Source organism: Antechinus flavipes, chromosome 1 (assembly GCF_016432865.1).
Source record: "Antechinus flavipes isolate AdamAnt ecotype Samford, QLD, Australia chromosome 1, AdamAnt_v2, whole genome shotgun sequence".
Taxonomy (NCBI): Eukaryota; Metazoa; Chordata; class Mammalia; order Dasyuromorphia; family Dasyuridae; genus Antechinus; species Antechinus flavipes.
The window spans coordinates 360,514,760-360,533,639 of record NC_067398.1 but is presented as its reverse complement, the minus strand read 5'-3'; the positions used below and the strand labels follow the sequence as shown (position 1 = coordinate 360,533,639).

General features: G+C 38.0%; 1 protein-coding gene across 2 annotated transcripts in view; it reads left to right on the top strand.

Moving 5' to 3' along the window:
• CTIF (cap binding complex dependent translation initiation factor) overlaps positions 1–18,880 on the top strand; it is a 478,113-nt gene that overhangs the window by 243,520 nt on the left and 215,713 nt on the right. For both annotated transcript variants that reach the window (XM_051969645.1, XM_051969644.1), the window contains exon 7: positions 8,423–8,499. In XM_051969645.1, coding sequence (XP_051825605.1) covers positions 8,423–8,499 — 77 coding nt within the window. The remainder of the gene's footprint in view (positions 1–8,422; positions 8,500–18,880) is intronic.

The window sequence follows — 18,880 nt, the reverse complement described above, 5'->3', positions numbered from 1 at the left end:
TATTCTTCTTATTCCAGGATAAGAGAGTTATAGAGATATACCCAAACATACACACACATGCACACATTTTTTTTTTTTCTATTATACATATAATTGTTCCTAATACAAAGAACAACAACAAAGTCCTGACATTAAAATTCACTTGCTCCCTCTATCAGGTAATCTTACTAGCATTATCTTAACTAACTTATATGTCTTTTTTCTCTCATCTGTTTAGTTATCTATCTGTATAGCTTTCTTTGTTTTTACTAATGTGTCTTAAATAAAAAGTGCTTGCCTATCCCATCCCAAGCTATTTTCCAACTTTACTACCAGTGACTAGAATGATTAAGTAGAGAGCACAGTCCTTTCTCTCACCACAGTCCTCCCTCTGCCCTCTGAATTTCCATTTGCTTGCCTTATCTGTTCCTCCAGTGGCAACCTCTCTGACTATGAGCTTTCCTGGGCAGATAGCTGGACTTAGCCTTGCAGACAGTGCCTCAGTGGTGTTGAATCTGTAAGCCACTGCAAAGGACAACCGGGGGACTGTAATTCAACTGCCTGGAACCAGGAAGCCTGTTTAATGAGTGGGTCCTTGGGGGGCCACAGACCCAACAGGAGAGTCCCTGTATCCACTCAACAGTAATTAAGGCTAATTTAAATACAGCACACCATGTCTTATTCATTCCTTTTTTTCTGAAAAAGTCTGTATAAAATGAATGAATCCCTTCTTACCTGTACATGGGGAATTTGCTTATTTTAAGGATCCCTATAGTATAAAAATCAGTTTCCCAAGGAAAGGAATCTTTTTGTAAAACCATTAACTATCCAACAATTTCTCTGTTTGCAAATTCATTGTTGTCATATGGTTTGCTTAAAATGAGGATGAGGGAGGTTATTCTGCCTATCTAGGCCTCCCTTTTCTTATCTATAAAATGAGAAGTGTGAATTAGTTAATTTCTAAAGTCATAGGATGTATACCCAGAAGGGACTTTAGAGGCTGTCTAGTCCAAATCCTTCATTTTGCAGAAGTGAAAACTGAGGCCCAGGGATATTAAATTACTAGGTCACTAGATAGTGGGCAGAGTGCTAGACTCAGTCAGAGAGACCAAGGTCCAAATATTACCTTCAGAAACTTGTTATGTGTGCAACTCTGGGCAAATCACTTGATCTCCTTGCCTCAACTTCCTTAATTGTAAAATGGGAATAATAATAATAGTATTACCCCGTAGGATTGTTATTAGGATCAACTAAGATAACATATGTAAAGTTTTTTGCATTAAGGTCAAGGTAGTATGGTAGTAAATATCAAAGGAGAGAGAAACTCAAGTCTTTGATTCCCCAGTCAGGGATCTTTCCACTGTGTCCATATTGCTCACAGTGCTAATATTCTGTATACCTAGTTGTACCTTGCCATCATTCTTCCTCATGAAATGGTATATAACCATCCTAATTCATTCTTCAGCGATAACTGCATTAAGCAATCCTCTTTCCTAAAAAGCAATGTAAAGCATTCTGTTTTCTTATTTCACTAGTGGAAATGCCATGTATGCCATCCCACTCTGTTTTGGGGGGAAAGCCATCAACATTAAAGGAATTATATATGGTTACTCAGCTAGTAAGTATCTGAGGCTGGATTTGAATTCAAATCCTTCTGAATCCACTGTGATGCTCTCCACTGTGCCACTTAGTTGCCCCGCCAGTCTCCCTCTTTGCTTCAATTTTAGTCCCATTTTAAATTCAGTCCTGGGCTTGGGGCCCTTTGACCTTATATAATTTAGTCAGACAATTTAGTCATTCCCAGACTTATGAATGAACTGGATGTGGAGGGGGTAACCTTTGTGCAAAGGCCAGGCATGTATGAGGAATCATGCCAATGTTTCACCAATCTCAGGTCATGCTCTGGCTACCCAGAGCACATAGCTTCAGACTAAAGTGCAGAATAGAACAAAATGTTTCCATCCCACTCCCAGGATGCCAAATGAGGCTCTTAGACTCCCACAAATCACTATTCCTTACTACCCCAGGTATGCTTTCTTCCATACAGAAGTCAGCTAAAGTTTCATTAGGTATCCAAGATAGTTCAACAACTTCCTATGTCCCTTTAGTGGGTCTCAGTGAAAAACCAGGATGAGATCCTAAGCTGTGGCATTCACCTTCTCTCTCTCTCTCTCTCTCTCTCTCTCTCTATCCCTCTCCCCCCTCTCTCCCTCTCTCCCTCTTTCTCCTTTCTCTCTCTCTCTCTCCTTTCTCTCCCTATGTCTGTGTGATTGACCAGGATATGGGTAAGGAGAGGATGTGACAGAGATCAGGGTGGTTTCTGGGGTAGCTGGAGTTCAGGCATCCAGTAGGTTAAAAGGTGATTTCCAAAGTCCTGGGTGGGCTTTCTGACCATCCCAGTATCATGGCGAAGAACTAAAGCTTGGGCAAGCAGCCCAAAGCAATGTGGGGACAAAGTGTAGTTTCCTGCCCATTGTCTACTTAGGGCACACCCAGCATGTTCCTGAAGTGAATGGACTTGGAGGAGATCTGGGGGTAGGAAAGGGGGGAGTGCTATTAGGGAGGGCCTGGAGCTGAGGGAGGAAGAACAAGACGAAGATTTGGTGTTTTTCCATTTTTTTCCTCTTTTTTTCAAAAATGAAAACAAATAATATCCTTTCAAGACAATTATACAGACCACACTGCCAGGAGCCCCAGGGGCCCATTGTGGTTGCCCCAAAGTCAACTATACACACATTGTTGACCTGATTGTCGGAGTAAGCGTATGCACGTAGGTTTTTCGAGAAAAATTTTAAGTTGTTATTCTCTACGTGGAACCATCAAGGTCCAAATTCAGTAATGACAACATCAGGATTTCTTTGCTTTATTGGTTCATTAATAGGGTTATAGAATCTAGGACTGGATAGAACATCTAACTCCCTCATTTTACAGATGAGAAAATTGAGGCCCATGAAGGTTCGGTGATTACCCAAGGTCACACAAGTAGTAAGTGTTCGAGGAAGGATTTGAACCTAAATCCAACTTTCCATGGCGCCATGATATTTAATGAATAGTTCTCTGGGAAATTCCACAAGAGGTATTGGGTCAGTTGATTCTGACATTCAATTCTAACCTCTATATTCTCCTCCCTTTAGTAGTATAAGCTGAATTCTTGGAAAATTGAGTAACCTGGCTCTTTCTTTCTAAAGACACAAGAGGTTGGGACAGGAGAAAGGGGAGATATCTGCTAGATGCCCCAGGGTGAACCTAACCCCATAGATCTGCCACGAATTCAGGGTGACAATGGGCAAGTCCTTTCAGTTTTTTCATATGCAAATGTTGAGACTATATCTTTCTTGGCTGTCCCCTGTACAGCTAGCATAAGTAAGTAGGACATAAACCTATGGACTATAAATTGAGGTCAAATCTCACAACCAGCACCAAGTCCAAGTAATCAGGTCCAGATCCAGCTCCAAACAGAAACACAAAGACCTACAAAGGAACTCTGATATTCTTGAGAATAAACACATGCACACACATGCACACACACAGATTGAGAGAGAGAGAGAGAGAGAGAGAGAGAGAGAGAGAGAGAGAGAGAGAATAGACTAGGATCTGAGAAAATTATAAAAGACTTTATGTAAAGGTTGTGCTTTAGTGGGGATTCCAAAAAGGAAGAGGTGAGAGATAAAGAGAAGCAGCCAGTGCTAGAGGAAATAGGAGGTAGAGTGTTGTATAAGAAACTGTAAGGTCAGTTTGTAGTGTACATGAAGGGAAGTTATGTAACATAGATCTAGGATATGAAGGGCTTTAAATGATAAATGTAGCTTATATTTTAATCTAGAAGTAAGGAGCCATTAGAGTTTATTGAGTAAGGAAGTAACATAGTTAGACCTGAGCTTTAGAAAAATCAATTTGTTGACTGTGAAGAATGGGTTGGATTGAGTCAGGGTGACCAATTAGAAGATTATTGCAATAGTCCAGACAATATGTAATAAGGGCCTGAATGAGGGTGGTGGTGGATAAATGGAGAGAAAGAGGCAGGTGCAAGAGATATTTTGGAGTTAAACAAGATTTGACAATGATTGAGTATGTGGGATACATGAGAGTGAAGAGTCAAAAACGAATGCTGAACTTTCAGCCATTAGTCCAGAGTAAGATGAGCAGTAAGGGGTACATTCAGCTAACTTCATATGTATATATGAATCACCATTTCAACTGTGCAAAGACCAGCTGGAATGTGACAACTTTTATGTGAATATCAATAAAATGGATTGTAGAAATGGGCAAAGAAGTTGGAGATGATTTCTAAAGGCTATTCTCATGCTAAACTTCTTTGCTTCTCTGTGGCTCTCAGGTCCTATGATCAGAGTAGCCTGAGCAAATTCCCCAGAGCTTGGTCAGGGTCAGACTGTTGAGAGCTGGAAGGGACTTCAGAGATCATTCCATTTAACAGATGAGGACACATAGATTTAAGGAAAAATTACTTTCCCAAGATCATATAGCTAGTAAATGTTAAGTCCAGGAATTTAAACTAAACTTTCTAACTCCATGCATGGGACTTATACAACCTCTGCTCCCATATAGAACATACAAACATAGCAAGTCATCTCTCCTAAGATCCCAAAAACAAATGTCTTGTTACCATTGTAGGCCCTACATGAGGAAAAAATGAGACCAGGAAGAGGATTAAATCACTGTGGTCTTAAGTATTTTATGTCCAGTTCATTAAAGTACTTACCACATGCAAAGTGTGGGGAATATAAGGACCCAAAGAAAACTATTACAGCTCTCACAAATTTGTCTGGATGCATGCAACATGCATAGTGGGAGATGAGCAGGAAGAGATCAGAGTAGCCTAGGGAAAACCTGAGCAAGGAGAGACCGACAGCAGCTGGAGAAATTAGGGAGAGTTTCTTGGAGAATGTGCCTTTGATTAGTCTCTCGGTTTCTATGCCCTTCCCTGTGTCAAATTGAAGAACCCTACTCTGCTTTCAGAATACCTTCTGCTCTGATCAATGCTCACCAGCAGCCACATGCCATTGAGCAAATTCAGACTAAGGGTATTCATTGAACCCTTACTCTTAGCCCTGTGACGTACTAGGAGCTGTGGAGATATAAAGGAAATATGTGGCAAGGTTCCTGCCATCGAGAGGCTTACAGTCTAATTGGAACAACAAAACAACTACATAAAACAGCTAAAAGATTGTAATAGGCTAGTATAGGAGAGTAGCAGACAATGTTGTGGAGTTTTGAAAAGGGAAATGCGTCCACTTACTGCAGTGAGTAACTGGAAAGTCCACATGGATAAGATGAAGTTTGAGCTGCCCTTAGAAGAATGTGCAGGATTCTCTTAAGAGAAGAGGGGAAAGACTTTGTAGGCAGGTGTAAATAAAATGAGCCTTAGAGATTGGCATGACAGCTCCCCTCAGTCCTAGAGTCCAGAAATTGTTCCAGGTTTAGATGTGAAGAAAGCTAGAAAAAGTATTGATTTAAGTATTTGAGAAAACATAGGCCAATATGACATGGATTTGAGAGTACCTGAGCTACAAATTAGAGGCTGATCACAACGGAGCTTCCAAAGTTCATCTCAAGGTGATTTATGTCTTAGGTGAGGACTATGAACCAAGGAACACCATGATCTCAGAAGAATTATTATTACAGCTGTTTCCAAGGAAATAGGAGTTAGTAAGTAAGCTGTGCTGTTACAAATAATGATATATACATAAGGAATAAAACTAAATACATGTATAATTTGGAAAGGAGGTGGTCCTCTTATGTAATAAGGATGAACTATAACAGCTAGATAGCCAATTGCTTGCATGGGTGTCAATAAAATATTAAAAGACTCAGTTAAAGAGCCTTAGTAGTTTGGTAGATGCTCCTTAGAAAACTTGGAGATAAGTTAGTGAAAATTAGCAAGTGGTATAATGTGTCAATCACCAAGGATACAAACATAGAAGTACTTCAAATAGCTTGTGTTTGTTTTATTGAGATAAATATCAATACAACCATAAGTAGATACAAAATATATACATATGTGTATGCATGTATCATTTCTGTTTCTTTGTAGACCGAGGATCCCAATATGGTCGTTCTGTGCTTTACTAAAGTCAGATTATTTTAGAAATGTGATCAGATTTATTTTATTTTCTCCTTATTCACTGTCTTCCTGAAAGTTCCATCTATGAATGCTCTTAAGATATTGTGGGTCAATTGGTTCTCATTATAAACTTTTTGAGGGGAATATTTTATTTTTACTACTTCTTTCTGCTTTTTGAATTCATACTTTGTAATCTTCCTCCATTCTCTTAGATAATGTTTTGCAAATGTTTGCATTCTAAACTGGTATTGCCTTTGACTGCTGTCTCCCTCTTTTTGGCAGGAGGATCAAGTATTTTCTGGCTGAGGCAGTTTCTGGACTCGTGTGGCCTCCTCATTGTGGCACCTATTTATTATTCATTAATTTGTGCAGGAAATGATGATAATCAGTCTTTTTCCATTTCCCATTTTTTGACATATTTTATTTGAATAGATCACGATGAAGCTGCTGTAATTGTTTTCACCTTTAGACCTTTGTCTAATTTGATGTTTATTTTAACTAGTTGATGATGTGATTGCACACAAACTGCTGATTTCTGATATGACTCACAAATCAATAACCAGTTATTTCCTGTCCCCTAAAATATGTTTCATTTTTTAAATAACATTGTTCAGTACTTGCCCATGTCCATGTTTAGAAAGTATTTGTATAATAGAGGCAAAAGGTTTCAGAGTAATCTACAATTCTTGGTTCACTCTAAAAATGAGAGTGAACAAACTTTAATTATATTTTCCAAAAAACCCCAAAAAAACAAAAACAAAAAACAACTCTGCCATCCTTCACAATGAGGTTATTGATGATCAGAGTATATGTTGACTTAACTTGGAAAATCTTGTAAAATTATTTATAAATTTTCTCTACCTTCTCTAGTGACTTGGATAATACTACATAAAACTGCAATTCCATCTTTACCAGAAGTTTCCCCCAATCCCTATTCTTTCTAGTGCCTTCATTAAATTAAATTATTCCTTATTTATCCAGTATTTAACTTGTTTTATACATATTTGTTTGTTTTCCCCATTAGATTTTAAGTTCCTTGAGAGCAGAAATTGTCTTTTGCCTCTTTTCGTGCTTAGCACACTGTCTAATACATTGTAAGTGCTTAATAAATGTTGATTGATAGATTTCCTTCTCTCCTTTGTCTAAATTGTTTGCTCACAGGACTCAAATGATGGAGGAGTCAGCAACTCTTCCCCTAATGAGATAAAAAACCACTAGGCTTTACCATCTGTCCTGCCTCTATGTTTTGCTTTCCCCTGGCACAGACAACCTAAAGATCTTTGGCCTTGCCATCTACTCCACCACTATACCTCTGTCATTCCTGTAGCTATACTTTCTTTTATGTGTTTTCTCCTCCAATTGGAGTGTGAACTTCTTGAGATCAGTGACTGTCTATTTTGCTAGTTGTTTTCATCAGCACTTAGCACAGCATTTAGTACACAATAAGTACTTAATACATGCTTTTTCATTCATTCTATTCATTCATGAATCCAGTGATGGGAAACTGAAAGGGAGAAGTAAGTATTGAGGCAAAAATCTCATTTTTAGTAGCAGCTTCTTTCTGTCTGGGCTCTCAGTAGTTATGGAGACTATATCAGACGTAGTTACAACTTTTACTTGAATAGTAAACTTAGTAGAAGATTTCAAGAAAGGAAGCTTGCAAAGTCAGTCCCTGAGTGTGGCTGGTGGTAAAATATCACACTGAGATCCATTAATGGTGTGGAGTCCAGGAAGAAGCAGGTCCAAGTTGGGTAGGCACTTTGTAGTCTCCCAGACTTGGGTGTTTAGTGGCAGTGGAGATCTGCACTATTGCCATGTAAATACAAGGGATTGTAGTACAGTAGAGCACTCACCCTGAAGTCAGGTGAATCAAGTTCTAATCTGGTCTCAGACACTAGCTGTGTGATCCTCCCATTCCCCCCAAAAAAGAATAAATGCAAACCTAGGTCTTTCATTCATAACCTTCATTTTAGTTCTGAAACCCATCACATGCCCTTCAAAATTCCTGCTCTTTCTTCAACTCCAATCCTTTTCCTGTTCTTTCTACCTGTTAATGTATTTTATTATACATAACATCATTTTGATTCTTTGGTCAATGAACCTTCCTCCATTTTTTTTCTAGAAGGACTTGGGCATCACCTAGTCCATGCTTTTATCATTATTATTACTATTTTTATTTAAATTATTATTGATCAGATTAGATAAACCTTGTAAGTTTGTTCATACCAATGCTAGTCATTATTGTGGTTAAATATCTATTATAATAATACACAGTTTTATCTATAGGGATTTGGTTTAGTATTAAAAGGAGCTTCTCACTTTCAGAATTATTGATGACAAAGTGTTTCTCTCTCAATGCAGGGTTATCATCCAATGCCCCATGAAGCAGAGATTGCACACACTAAGAAATTATTCCGACGGAGAAGAAACGACCGGAGGTAGGAAAAACTGAATCTTGAGTTTTCTTTCTCCTTTGCCTACTTGCTTTCCTGTCATGGCACTACCCAGGTCTTGTCTTTATGATTGCTCAGCCTGTTAAGATGATGGAGTAACAGTTGGAGTGACTGGATGGTGAGGGGGTCACCCAGAGATAGAAAATAGCTCTCTTTTTTTTAGTAGTTTAGTATTTTTAGTAGTTTTTAGTAGCTTTTTAAAAATAGTTTTAGTAGTAGTTTTATATTGTTGTAGTTATTGTTTTTGTAACATTTCCTCATAAACAGTCCCCCAACTCAGCACTTGCACTCAGGGGTTTGATCCTCCCAAAGAATGGCTGTTATTAGGTTCTAGAAGTATCCTGTATGATTGATTTCCTAAAACTAGACCTTATGAGGCTCCATCAATCTATGTGTTTCTCATGAACAGTCAGACAGTAGAAACAATAAGCTATGACAGTTGCAAAAATGGCTTGGGAAGAATAGGAACTTCAAAACGTGTCCTACCTATCCTAGAATGCACTCTCCCAGGAAACAAAGTATCTGGAACACACTCTTGCAATCCAGTGGTAGTAGGCAAACTCATAAGGATACATGTGGCCAAGCCATCTCCCTTTTTGTCTCTTTGTCTCTTTGTTTCTGTCTCTGTCTCTGTCTCTGTCTCTCTCTCTCTATCTCTCTCTCTCTCTCTGTTTCTGTGTGTGTGTGTATGTGTGTGTGTGTGTGTCTGTCTGTCTGTCTGTCTTTATCTTTCTTCTCTCTCTCTTATCTTTCTCTCTTCTCTCTTTTTCTCTCTTTCTTTCTCTTTTTCTCTTTCTCCCTCTCTCTTTCTCTCTCTCTCCCTCTCTTTCTCTGTCTATTTCTCTTTCCCTCTCTCTGTCTCTGTCTTTGTCTCTTTGTCTGTCTCTCTCTCTCTTTCTTGCTCTCTGTGTCACACACACACACCACCTTCAGCTCATTGTCTCTTGTTAGGTGGATCATTTAACTGGGATCTTAGGGTCTGCTTCTCAGTTCAACTCTCAATGACCAGGGCCAGCCCTCTTTTGACTTCATACCTGGTTCTCTTTTCTGCCAGGTGTCATACACACACTCTCTCTGTATTCATGTCTGTCTGAAGGGTATATATCTCTGCTCCCCCAACTGTGTCTCAAACTCTCTAATTGGCCCTCTGATCCTCCAGCTGCTGAACAATAAGTCTTCTAGGCAAGCAGCTCTGATGTTAGGTACTATTGCTGATTTTAAAAAAAGGGAGGAAAGAGAAATCCTTTCTTTCCCATTGAAGAGCAATTCCTTCTGGGGCCAGGTTCTTCTGTTTCTGCTTCCTAACCTGGACTGCCTTGCATTGTTGGATTTAGCTGTTGTTTAAAATCTCCAGGGGTGTGTTGAGCTATTGGAAGAATGAAAAGCATACATTTGGTTCTGCTTATTTTATTCTGTACCAATTCATAAAAATTTTCCCTGGTATTTTCCCCCCAGATATTTATCATTTCTTTGTGCATTTATTTTCTAAGAGGTTTCTGAATATATAATTGATATTTGGTATTACTATGTATTGAATTCCTCCAGGGGTAAAGTGACAGACAGATTACAAATTTACTGTCATTAAAGATTTTCCTAAGGATCAAGGAGACTAAACTACCCATCTATTGCAAAGAAAGTGCATTCTTAGGACTCTAGAAAATAAAGAGGTGTCTGCCTTTCTTTGATAGGAATGGCCTCAAGGTCAATGTGATTTCTACCCAATTTTCTACCATAGTGACTTCACATTATGCTCAGTCTTTTTGTTTGTTTGTTTGTGTTTTGGCTTTTTTTTTTCTGTCTGCACCTGTATTTTCGCTGGTAAAGAATGAGAGAACTCTCCCTAGCATTGCATAGGCATCTTTTTCTTCAGTTTATGCCAGTCAGTTGCCTGGGGCAATAAGGTATTAATTTCCTGGCCCAGTGTCACACACCCAGTATGTGTCAGAGGCAGGACCCAGACTTTCCTGACTATCATTTATGACATGCTATCTCTCAAGAATCTGAGCATTCAATTCATAGGCTTTAAATACAAAGTATTTGGTAGCTCCCTCTTCAGGACATGCTAAGGCTCTGTTTCATTAAAGGAGCTGTGTATATGTGTCTTTTTCTATCTCTGTCTTTTTCACTCTGTCTGCTTCTCTGTCTCTTTCTATCTGTCTGTCTCTGTCTCTCTTTGTCTCTCTCTGTGTGACCAATGACCAAAGCCATTGCAAGAAAGTACATAATGGGAATTTATCTTAAGGCTGGAGAATTAGTTGGTTGTGGGTTGGTGGGGTTACTAGCATGGGAATTCAAGAAAGGCTTCATGTAGATGGTGGCACTTGCTTCTTGAAGGAAGAGGAGGGATTCTTTGAGTTAGAGATGAGAAGCACGGGGTAAAGTAACCAGTACAAAAGTACATAAATGGGAGATTGAGCATAATGTGTGAGAAGCAGAGAAAGTCATTTTGGTTGCATTGTAGAGTTCAAGAAGGGAAGTAATGTACAATGAGACTGAAAAGATAGTTTGGAAGCAGGTTGTTAAAGGTTTTAAAAGCTAAGCAGAGTAATTTATATTTGATTCTAGAATAAGAAGACATTTGCTCATGACAGGGGGAAGACACTTGGGAGGCTATTGCAAGGGCAATAAGGGACAAGAATTCAGCCTAAAGGTAGTAGCTATATTAATGGAGAAAAGTAGATGGATGAAGATAGCAGTGGCAAGATTTGTCAATTGATTGGATAAAAGTAAAACTAGATTGAAGAGGTAGAAATAATGCCAGGTAACCAACTTAAAAACAAAGAAATTTGAAAGAAGGGTAGATTTGAAGGAAAAAAGACACTGAGTTCCATTTTAGACATGTTGAAGTTGATCCAATTTGACATGACCAAGAGTAATTAGTGATGAAAGACTGAAGCTTAAGGCTATAAAAATCTAGGAGTCATCAACATAGAGATGATCTTCAAACCCATACATTGAGAGAATGTAGAGAAAGTAGAGGAGGGACCTTGGGATACATTCCACAATAAAGGATGTGATTTGAGCTATCAAATGACATTGACAAAGAGCAGTTAGGAAAGTAGGAGGAAAACACTTAAAAGTAATGTTGGAAAAGCCCAGATAAGAAGAATATCTAGGAGGAAAAAAATATATTAAAAATGTTAACAGTGTCATATGTGAAAACTAGGTCAAGAAAGATGAGGAATGTAAAGAAGACCATGAGATTTGGCAAGTAGGCAATTATTGATAATTTTGGAAAGAGCAGTTTCATTCCAGTGGTGAGGTCAGAAACTAAACTGCAAAGTGTTGAGTGAGTGGCATGTGATATTGCTGTATGTAGGGGATAACTACAGCTTTTTCTTAGAGTTTGACTGAGAAAGTGAGAAGAGCTGTAGGACAATAATTTGAGCAGATGGCAGGTCTAGTAAATATATATATTTTTTAAAGATGGGAGAGACTTTGGCAAGTTTCAAGGCAGTGGGAAAGGAACCAGTAAATATGAGAAGAAGTTGGAGATTAGCAAGAGAGAGGAAATGACTGAAATTGCAATCAGCCAAAGAAAAGGAATGGAATCAAGGGCACATGTGAGGGATTGGCCTTGACAAGAAGGATCACTTCTGAGGTTGGGGAAAGAAGGAGAGTGTAGGGGATGATGCTGAGAAATGTTGAGATAAGGAGAATGAGAGAAAGGATTACATGAACTCAGTTTTTTCAAGGAAGAGACAAGCTTCTCAACTGTGGGGCTTGAACAGAGAAAAGGAAATGTTGAAGCTTTTGTGAAGAGTTCAAAAAGGAATCAATTAAGGAAGAATAAAAGGATTATCTTGCTCCAGTGAGGACCCAGTTGAAGCTAAGAAACATGAATGTTTAATGTATTATTCAGTACAATTGTGTGACTTTTTCCAGTTCTATTCAAACTATTCTGAACATAACTACTTCCTTCACTGTGAAAGGAATAAATGTAGGTAGAATAAAAACAAAAAATATCAATACAGTTTTATTTTAAAAACAACAACAGATTCTCTCAATCCAAAGCCACTAGACCATATTTAAACACCCAGAGGGGATCCCAAGGTGCTCTCTGAGCCTTATAACATTTGAAAAGTTACTCTAAAATATTAAGTATTTGATTTTTGCCCTCCTGGCTATTGAGAGACTGTGGTTATGGCCTAAATAACTTACCAGTTTTTCATATTTAACTTTAGAATACTATTATGTCTTTTTTTAAAAGAGTATTTTTCAATAGTATTTTCTTTTCCAGATACATATAAAACTAGTTTGCAACATTTCATTTTTGTAAGATTTTTCTTCCTCCCCCTTCCTTATCTTCCCTCTTCCTAAGACAGCAAGCAGTTTGATATAGATTTAAAAGTGCAATTCTTTTAAACATTTTCACATTTGTCATGCTGTGCAAGAAAAATCAAACCAAAAGGAAAACAACCACTAAAAAGAAAAAAAAAAAACAAACAAAAAGATTTAAATACAAAGTATTTGGTAGCTCCCTCTTCAGGACATGCTAAGGCTCTGTTTCATTAAAGGAGCTGTGTATATGTGTCTTTTTCTATCTCTGTCTTTTTCACTCTGTCTGCTTCTCTGTCTCTTTCTATCTGTCTGTCTCTGTCTCTCTTTGTCTCTCTCTGTGTGACCAATGACCAAAGCCATTGCAAGAAAGTACATAATGGGAATTTATCTTAAGGCTGGAGAATTAGTTGGTTGTGGGTTGGTGGGGTTACTAGCATGGGAATTCAAGAAAGGCTTCATGTAGATGGTGGCACTTGCTTCTTGAAGGAAGAGGAGGGATTCTTTGAGTTAGAGATGAGAAGCACGGGGTAAAGTAACCAGTACAAAAGTACATAAATGGGAGATTGAGCATAATGTGTGAGAAGCAGAGAAAGTCATTTTGGTTGCATTGTAGAGTTCAAGAAGGGAAGTAATGTACAATGAGACTGAAAAGATAGTTTGGAAGCAGGTTGTTAAAGGTTTTAAAAGCTAAGCAGAGTAATTTATATTTGATTCTAGAATAAGAAGACATTTGCTCATGACAGGGGGAAGACACTTGGGAGGCTATTGCAAGGGCAATAAGGGACAAGAATTCAGCCTAAAGGTAGTAGCTATATTAATGGAGAAAAGTAGATGGATGAAGATAGCAGTGGCAAGATTTGTCAATTGATTGGATAAAAGTAAAACTAGATTGAAGAGGTAGAAATAATGCCAGGTAACCAACTTAAAAACAAAGAAATTTGAAAGAAGGGTAGATTTGAAGGAAAAAAGACACTGAGTTCCATTTTAGACATGTTGAAGTTGATCCAATTTGACATGACCAAGAGTAATTAGTGATGAAAGACTGAAGCTTAAGGCTATAAAAATCTAGGAGTCATCAACATAGAGATGATCTTCAAACCCATACATTGAGAGAATGTAGAGAAAGTAGAGGAGGGACCTTGGGATACATTCCACAATAAAGGATGTGATTTGAGCTATCAAATGACATTGACAAAGAGCAGTTAGGAAAGTAGGAGGAAAACACTTAAAAGTAATGTTGGAAAAGCCCAGATAAGAAGAATATCTAGGAGGAAAAAAATATATTAAAAATGTTAACAGTGTCATATGTGAAAACTAGGTCAAGAAAGATGAGGAATGTAAAGAAGACCATGAGATTTGGCAAGTAGGCAATTATTGATAATTTTGGAAAGAGCAGTTTCATTCCAGTGGTGAGGTCAGAAACTAAACTGCAAAGTGTTGAGTGAGTGGCATGTGATATTGCTGTATGTAGGGGATAACTACAGCTTTTTCTTAGAGTTTGACTGAGAAAGTGAGAAGAGCTGTAGGACAATAATTTGAGCAGATGGCAGGTCTAGTAAATATATATATTTTTTAAAGATGGGAGAGACTTTGGCAAGTTTCAAGGCAGTGGGAAAGGAACCAGTAAATATGAGAAGAAGTTGGAGATTAGCAAGAGAGAGGAAATGACTGAAATTGCAATCAGCCAAAGAAAAGGAATGGAATCAAGGGCACATGTGAGGGATTGGCCTTGACAAGAAGGATCACTTCTGAGGTTGGGGAAAGAAGGAGAGTGTAGGGGATGATGCTGAGAAATGTTGAGATAAGGAGAATGAGAGAAAGGATTACATGAACTCAGTTTTTTCAAGGAAGAGACAAGCTTCTCAACTGTGGGGCTTGAACAGAGAAAAGGAAATGTTGAAGCTTTTGTGAAGAGTTCAAAAAGGAATCAATTAAGGAAGAATAAAAGGATTATCTTGCTCCAGTGAGGACCCAGTTGAAGCTAAGAAACATGAATGTTTAATGTATTATTCAGTACAATTGTGTGACTTTTTCCAGTTCTATTCAAACTATTCTGAACATAACTACTTCCTTCACTGTGAAAGGAATAAATGTAGGTAGAATAAAAACAAAAAATATCAATACAGTTTTATTTTAAAAACAACAACAGATTCTCTCAATCCAAAGCCACTAGACCATATTTAAACACCCAGAGGGGATCCCAAGGTGCTCTCTGAGCCTTATAACATTTGAAAAGTTACTCTAAAATATTAAGTATTTGATTTTTGCCCTCCTGGCTATTGAGAGACTGTGGTTATGGCCTAAATAACTTACCAGTTTTTCATATTTAACTTTAGAATACTATTATGTCTTTTTTTAAAAGAGTATTTTTCAATAGTATTTTCTTTTCCAGATACATATAAAACTAGTTTGCAACATTTCATTTTTGTAAGATTTTTCTTCCTCCCCCTTCCTTATCTTCCCTCTTCCTAAGACAGCAAGCAGTTTGATATAGATTTAAAAGTGCAATTCTTTTAAACATTTTCACATTTGTCATGCTGTGCAAGAAAAATCAAACCAAAAGGAAAACAACCACTAAAAAGAAAAAAAAACAAACAAAAAGATGAAAATACTATACTTTGATCCATATTCAGTCTCCATAATTCTCTCTGAGTGCATATAGCATTTTCCATCCTGAGTTTATTGGAAATGCCTTGAATCACTGCATTATTGAGAAGAGCCAAGTCTATCACAGTTGATCATCACCTAATCTTATTGTTATAGTGTGCAATGTTCTATTGGTTCTACTCACTCAGCATCAATTCATATAAGTCTTTCTGGCTTTTCTGAAATCAGTGCTATATGTCTTTTAACCTACCATATTTGCCTTCCAAATTATTCGTCAGTTAGGCTAATGTGTAGATTAGTTTAGTGTCCTTGGTACAAACAGCTAGTTGAAGGAGGTAATCCAGAAGTAAAGGGCAGCCATTTTCAGAGGAATGATGAGCCAATGAAAGCTTACAGAGATCAGTTCTATCTAGGTATAAATACAAGGTGACTACTTTCAAATAGGGAGACTTTCCTGCTATGTAATTAAGGTCTGGAAAGACCCTCCAGGATTGCCTTCTATTACTCTGGGAATGCCCTTCATAAGAATATGAGCACTCTACCTTTCCACAAAGGATTTGGAGTTGAAGTTAAGTGCCTTGTTGCAGATGTATAGATTTCATTTCCTAAGGCCTAGGATTTTGTGTTTCCTAATGATTTAGAGTAGAGTTTTTTTAACTGTATTCCAGAACTAAAGGACCTTAAGAATTTGCTGAGGATCTGTGGGATGTTTTTAGGTTTTGTTGTTGTATGTGAAATTACTGGAATTTTTAATAATTCTGAATCTATATGATGGTATTATTTCCAAATCCAGTTCCTTTATCTTCTTCCATCTCCCAAGTGATGCTCTGTTCACCCTGTAGCTATGCATCTGTTCTCAATTACAGTCAAGTACTGGCCACTTAGCAAATAGTATCACTTTGTTATAATGGGCAGCTAGGAGGTGCCACAGTGCATAGAGTACTAGGCTTGGAGTCAGGAAGTCTCTCCTTGAGTTCATATTCTGGGTAAGTCACTTAACCCTGTTTGCCTCAGTTCCACATCTGTAAAATGGGCTGGAATAGGACCAGGTAAACTACGCCAGTATCTTTTATCAAGAGAACCCCAGATGGGATCATAGAGAGTTGGACACAACTGAAAAATGATACATTTACAAATATGTGTGTATGTGTATATTTATCTATACATCTGTCTCTATATAAATACATACATATATGTGTACATATTTATGAGTATACATATGTACACACAAAATTTACACATTGTATTTATACACTTACAATACGTTTATTTGTGTGCTGAGAGAAAGAGAGAGAGAAAGAAGAAAAGTTTCTGTGATTTCATAAAATTTGACCCTAGTCTGTCTCCCAGAGTCACTGGAAGGGGGCCCATGAATTCTTTTCCCTCAGTGACTGACAGAATGGAACAAATAATTAAATAAATTACTCTAGATAGATGCCTGGAGATCTGAGGATAATAGCAAATGTAGGTCATCCCCCTAGGCAGAGCCACAGATGATGCTGAGCTCAGTGAGTGATGATGCTGCCAGCTACAAGGGACAGCCTCATATACTGTAGTCACCCCTCCACACAGATTCTAACCTGTGTCATCTTCACTTGGTCATCAACAAACATTTAGTGCCTGCTTACTATTTGAAAGTCATCATAATGTAGGTACTTCGGGGGATACAGATGTGCCTGGAACAAGGATCTTGCCCTTGAAAAGCTTGTAATCTTGTTGAGAGGACCAAGCCCACAAATAAATATAGCAACTTAAAGCTACTTAAGTGCCAAATGAGCGATACCAACCCAGGCTATACAAGGTACACAAGGATTTCAAGCCATCCTTTGGAATGGAGAACCTGGGACAAACCAAACATAGTTTTTCTTCTCTCCCAGTCTTTTCAGTAGCAGTGTAAGATGATATCAGGATAAAGAGAGCATCTAGGGCTTCCAAAGAGGCTGCCCCCACCACTTGAATAAGAATTTTGACCAAGTTTCTCGTATCACTTTGTATCTCTTTCATATGCCTATCACATTTTGTTGCAAGGTTTTTACAAATATATTCTCTCTCTCATGTTCTAGTGTAGGTTCTTAAGGGTCAGGAAGATGCAAAAGTTTGCAAGGCACTCTCTTCCAAACAGCACTGTGAATTAGATAGGGCATGTATTATTTTATCCATTTTATAGATGGGAAACTGAAAAACTCAAAAAGGATCAATGTATTTTACTCTCTTTATATTGTATATAAAATACAATATAGCTGTGTGTGTATATATGTATATGTATATACATATACATATATTTATACACATACACACAATAAATATATACATAATTATATACTATATACATAGTAAATATAGCCGAGACTTGAACTTTTTAAGGCCAGTGCTCTTCTCATAGCATCATACCATCTTTTGTACCCTCCAAACTTGTTTTTTAGTACCAGGTGGGAGAATTCTCTCCACCTCTTCCTCCCTCCCCCCACTGTAGGTTTAGTCTCTGAGTCAGTGCCAGAAACATGGAGCCTTGACAATTGTTCATTTATAATACCTTAGGGGGATGCTCAGAGTAAACAGTGAAGGGTGTGGGAGTTAGAAGAGGGAGAAATCTATGTGTCTTTATGTGCTATGTTGGAGGCAGAGGAGAATGAAAGTAAGGAAGATCGTAAAAGAACATCTTTACCCAGACACTCATACCCATATTCAGCTAGTCCTCTACTAAAGATAAGCAGCTTCCATGGAGATTCAGAGGCCTATGAATTAAAGAGACATTGCCCAGCACACAGCAAACATTAAGATCAAAGCAAAGAGCCCATGGCAATTTGGCCAAAATCCTGGAATCAGGAGAAAAACAATTGATTTTAATGGATATTCATTGATTAATTCTGACTTGGAAGTAATGACAGTGTGGCTGAATTCTTGAACCTCCTTTGCCTTGTAAGGACCTGAAATGGCTGAGGTCTGGATATATTTGATAGCAGCAAGGATTTCCTTTAATATTGTTTTCATAGGATGGCCTAATTCTCTTAGTCAGAAAGGCTGTCTATCAGGAAGGAGCCAGGAGGCAATAAGGTACACTAGGAGCACTTGGGGATCCAAAGGACCCAGGTTCAAATCTACTTTGAATTGCTCCTACCTTTATGACTTCACTGTGAACCTCAGTTTCTTTATCGCTAACACAGAGGGATTGGGACCTCAGAGGCCTCTCCATTTAGACCTATAGTCCTTAGAATTTGCCATAATGAACTTAACTTTATTGTTTTAGACAGTATTGTCTCAACTTCCATTGGGAGCTAGTAAGCTTTCTACATGTGGAGAAACATGGTCTAGGAGCCAGGAAGCCCAGGGAGGCTTCTGCTCTGGTGTGGGACCTGGGACAGATCACTTAGTTTATATCTGTTATCTCCTCTATAAAATGGCAATAATATCTTACATACTTTAGCGTTATCATGAGAATCAAATGATGTAATGTATGAGAAACACACTGAAAAGCACA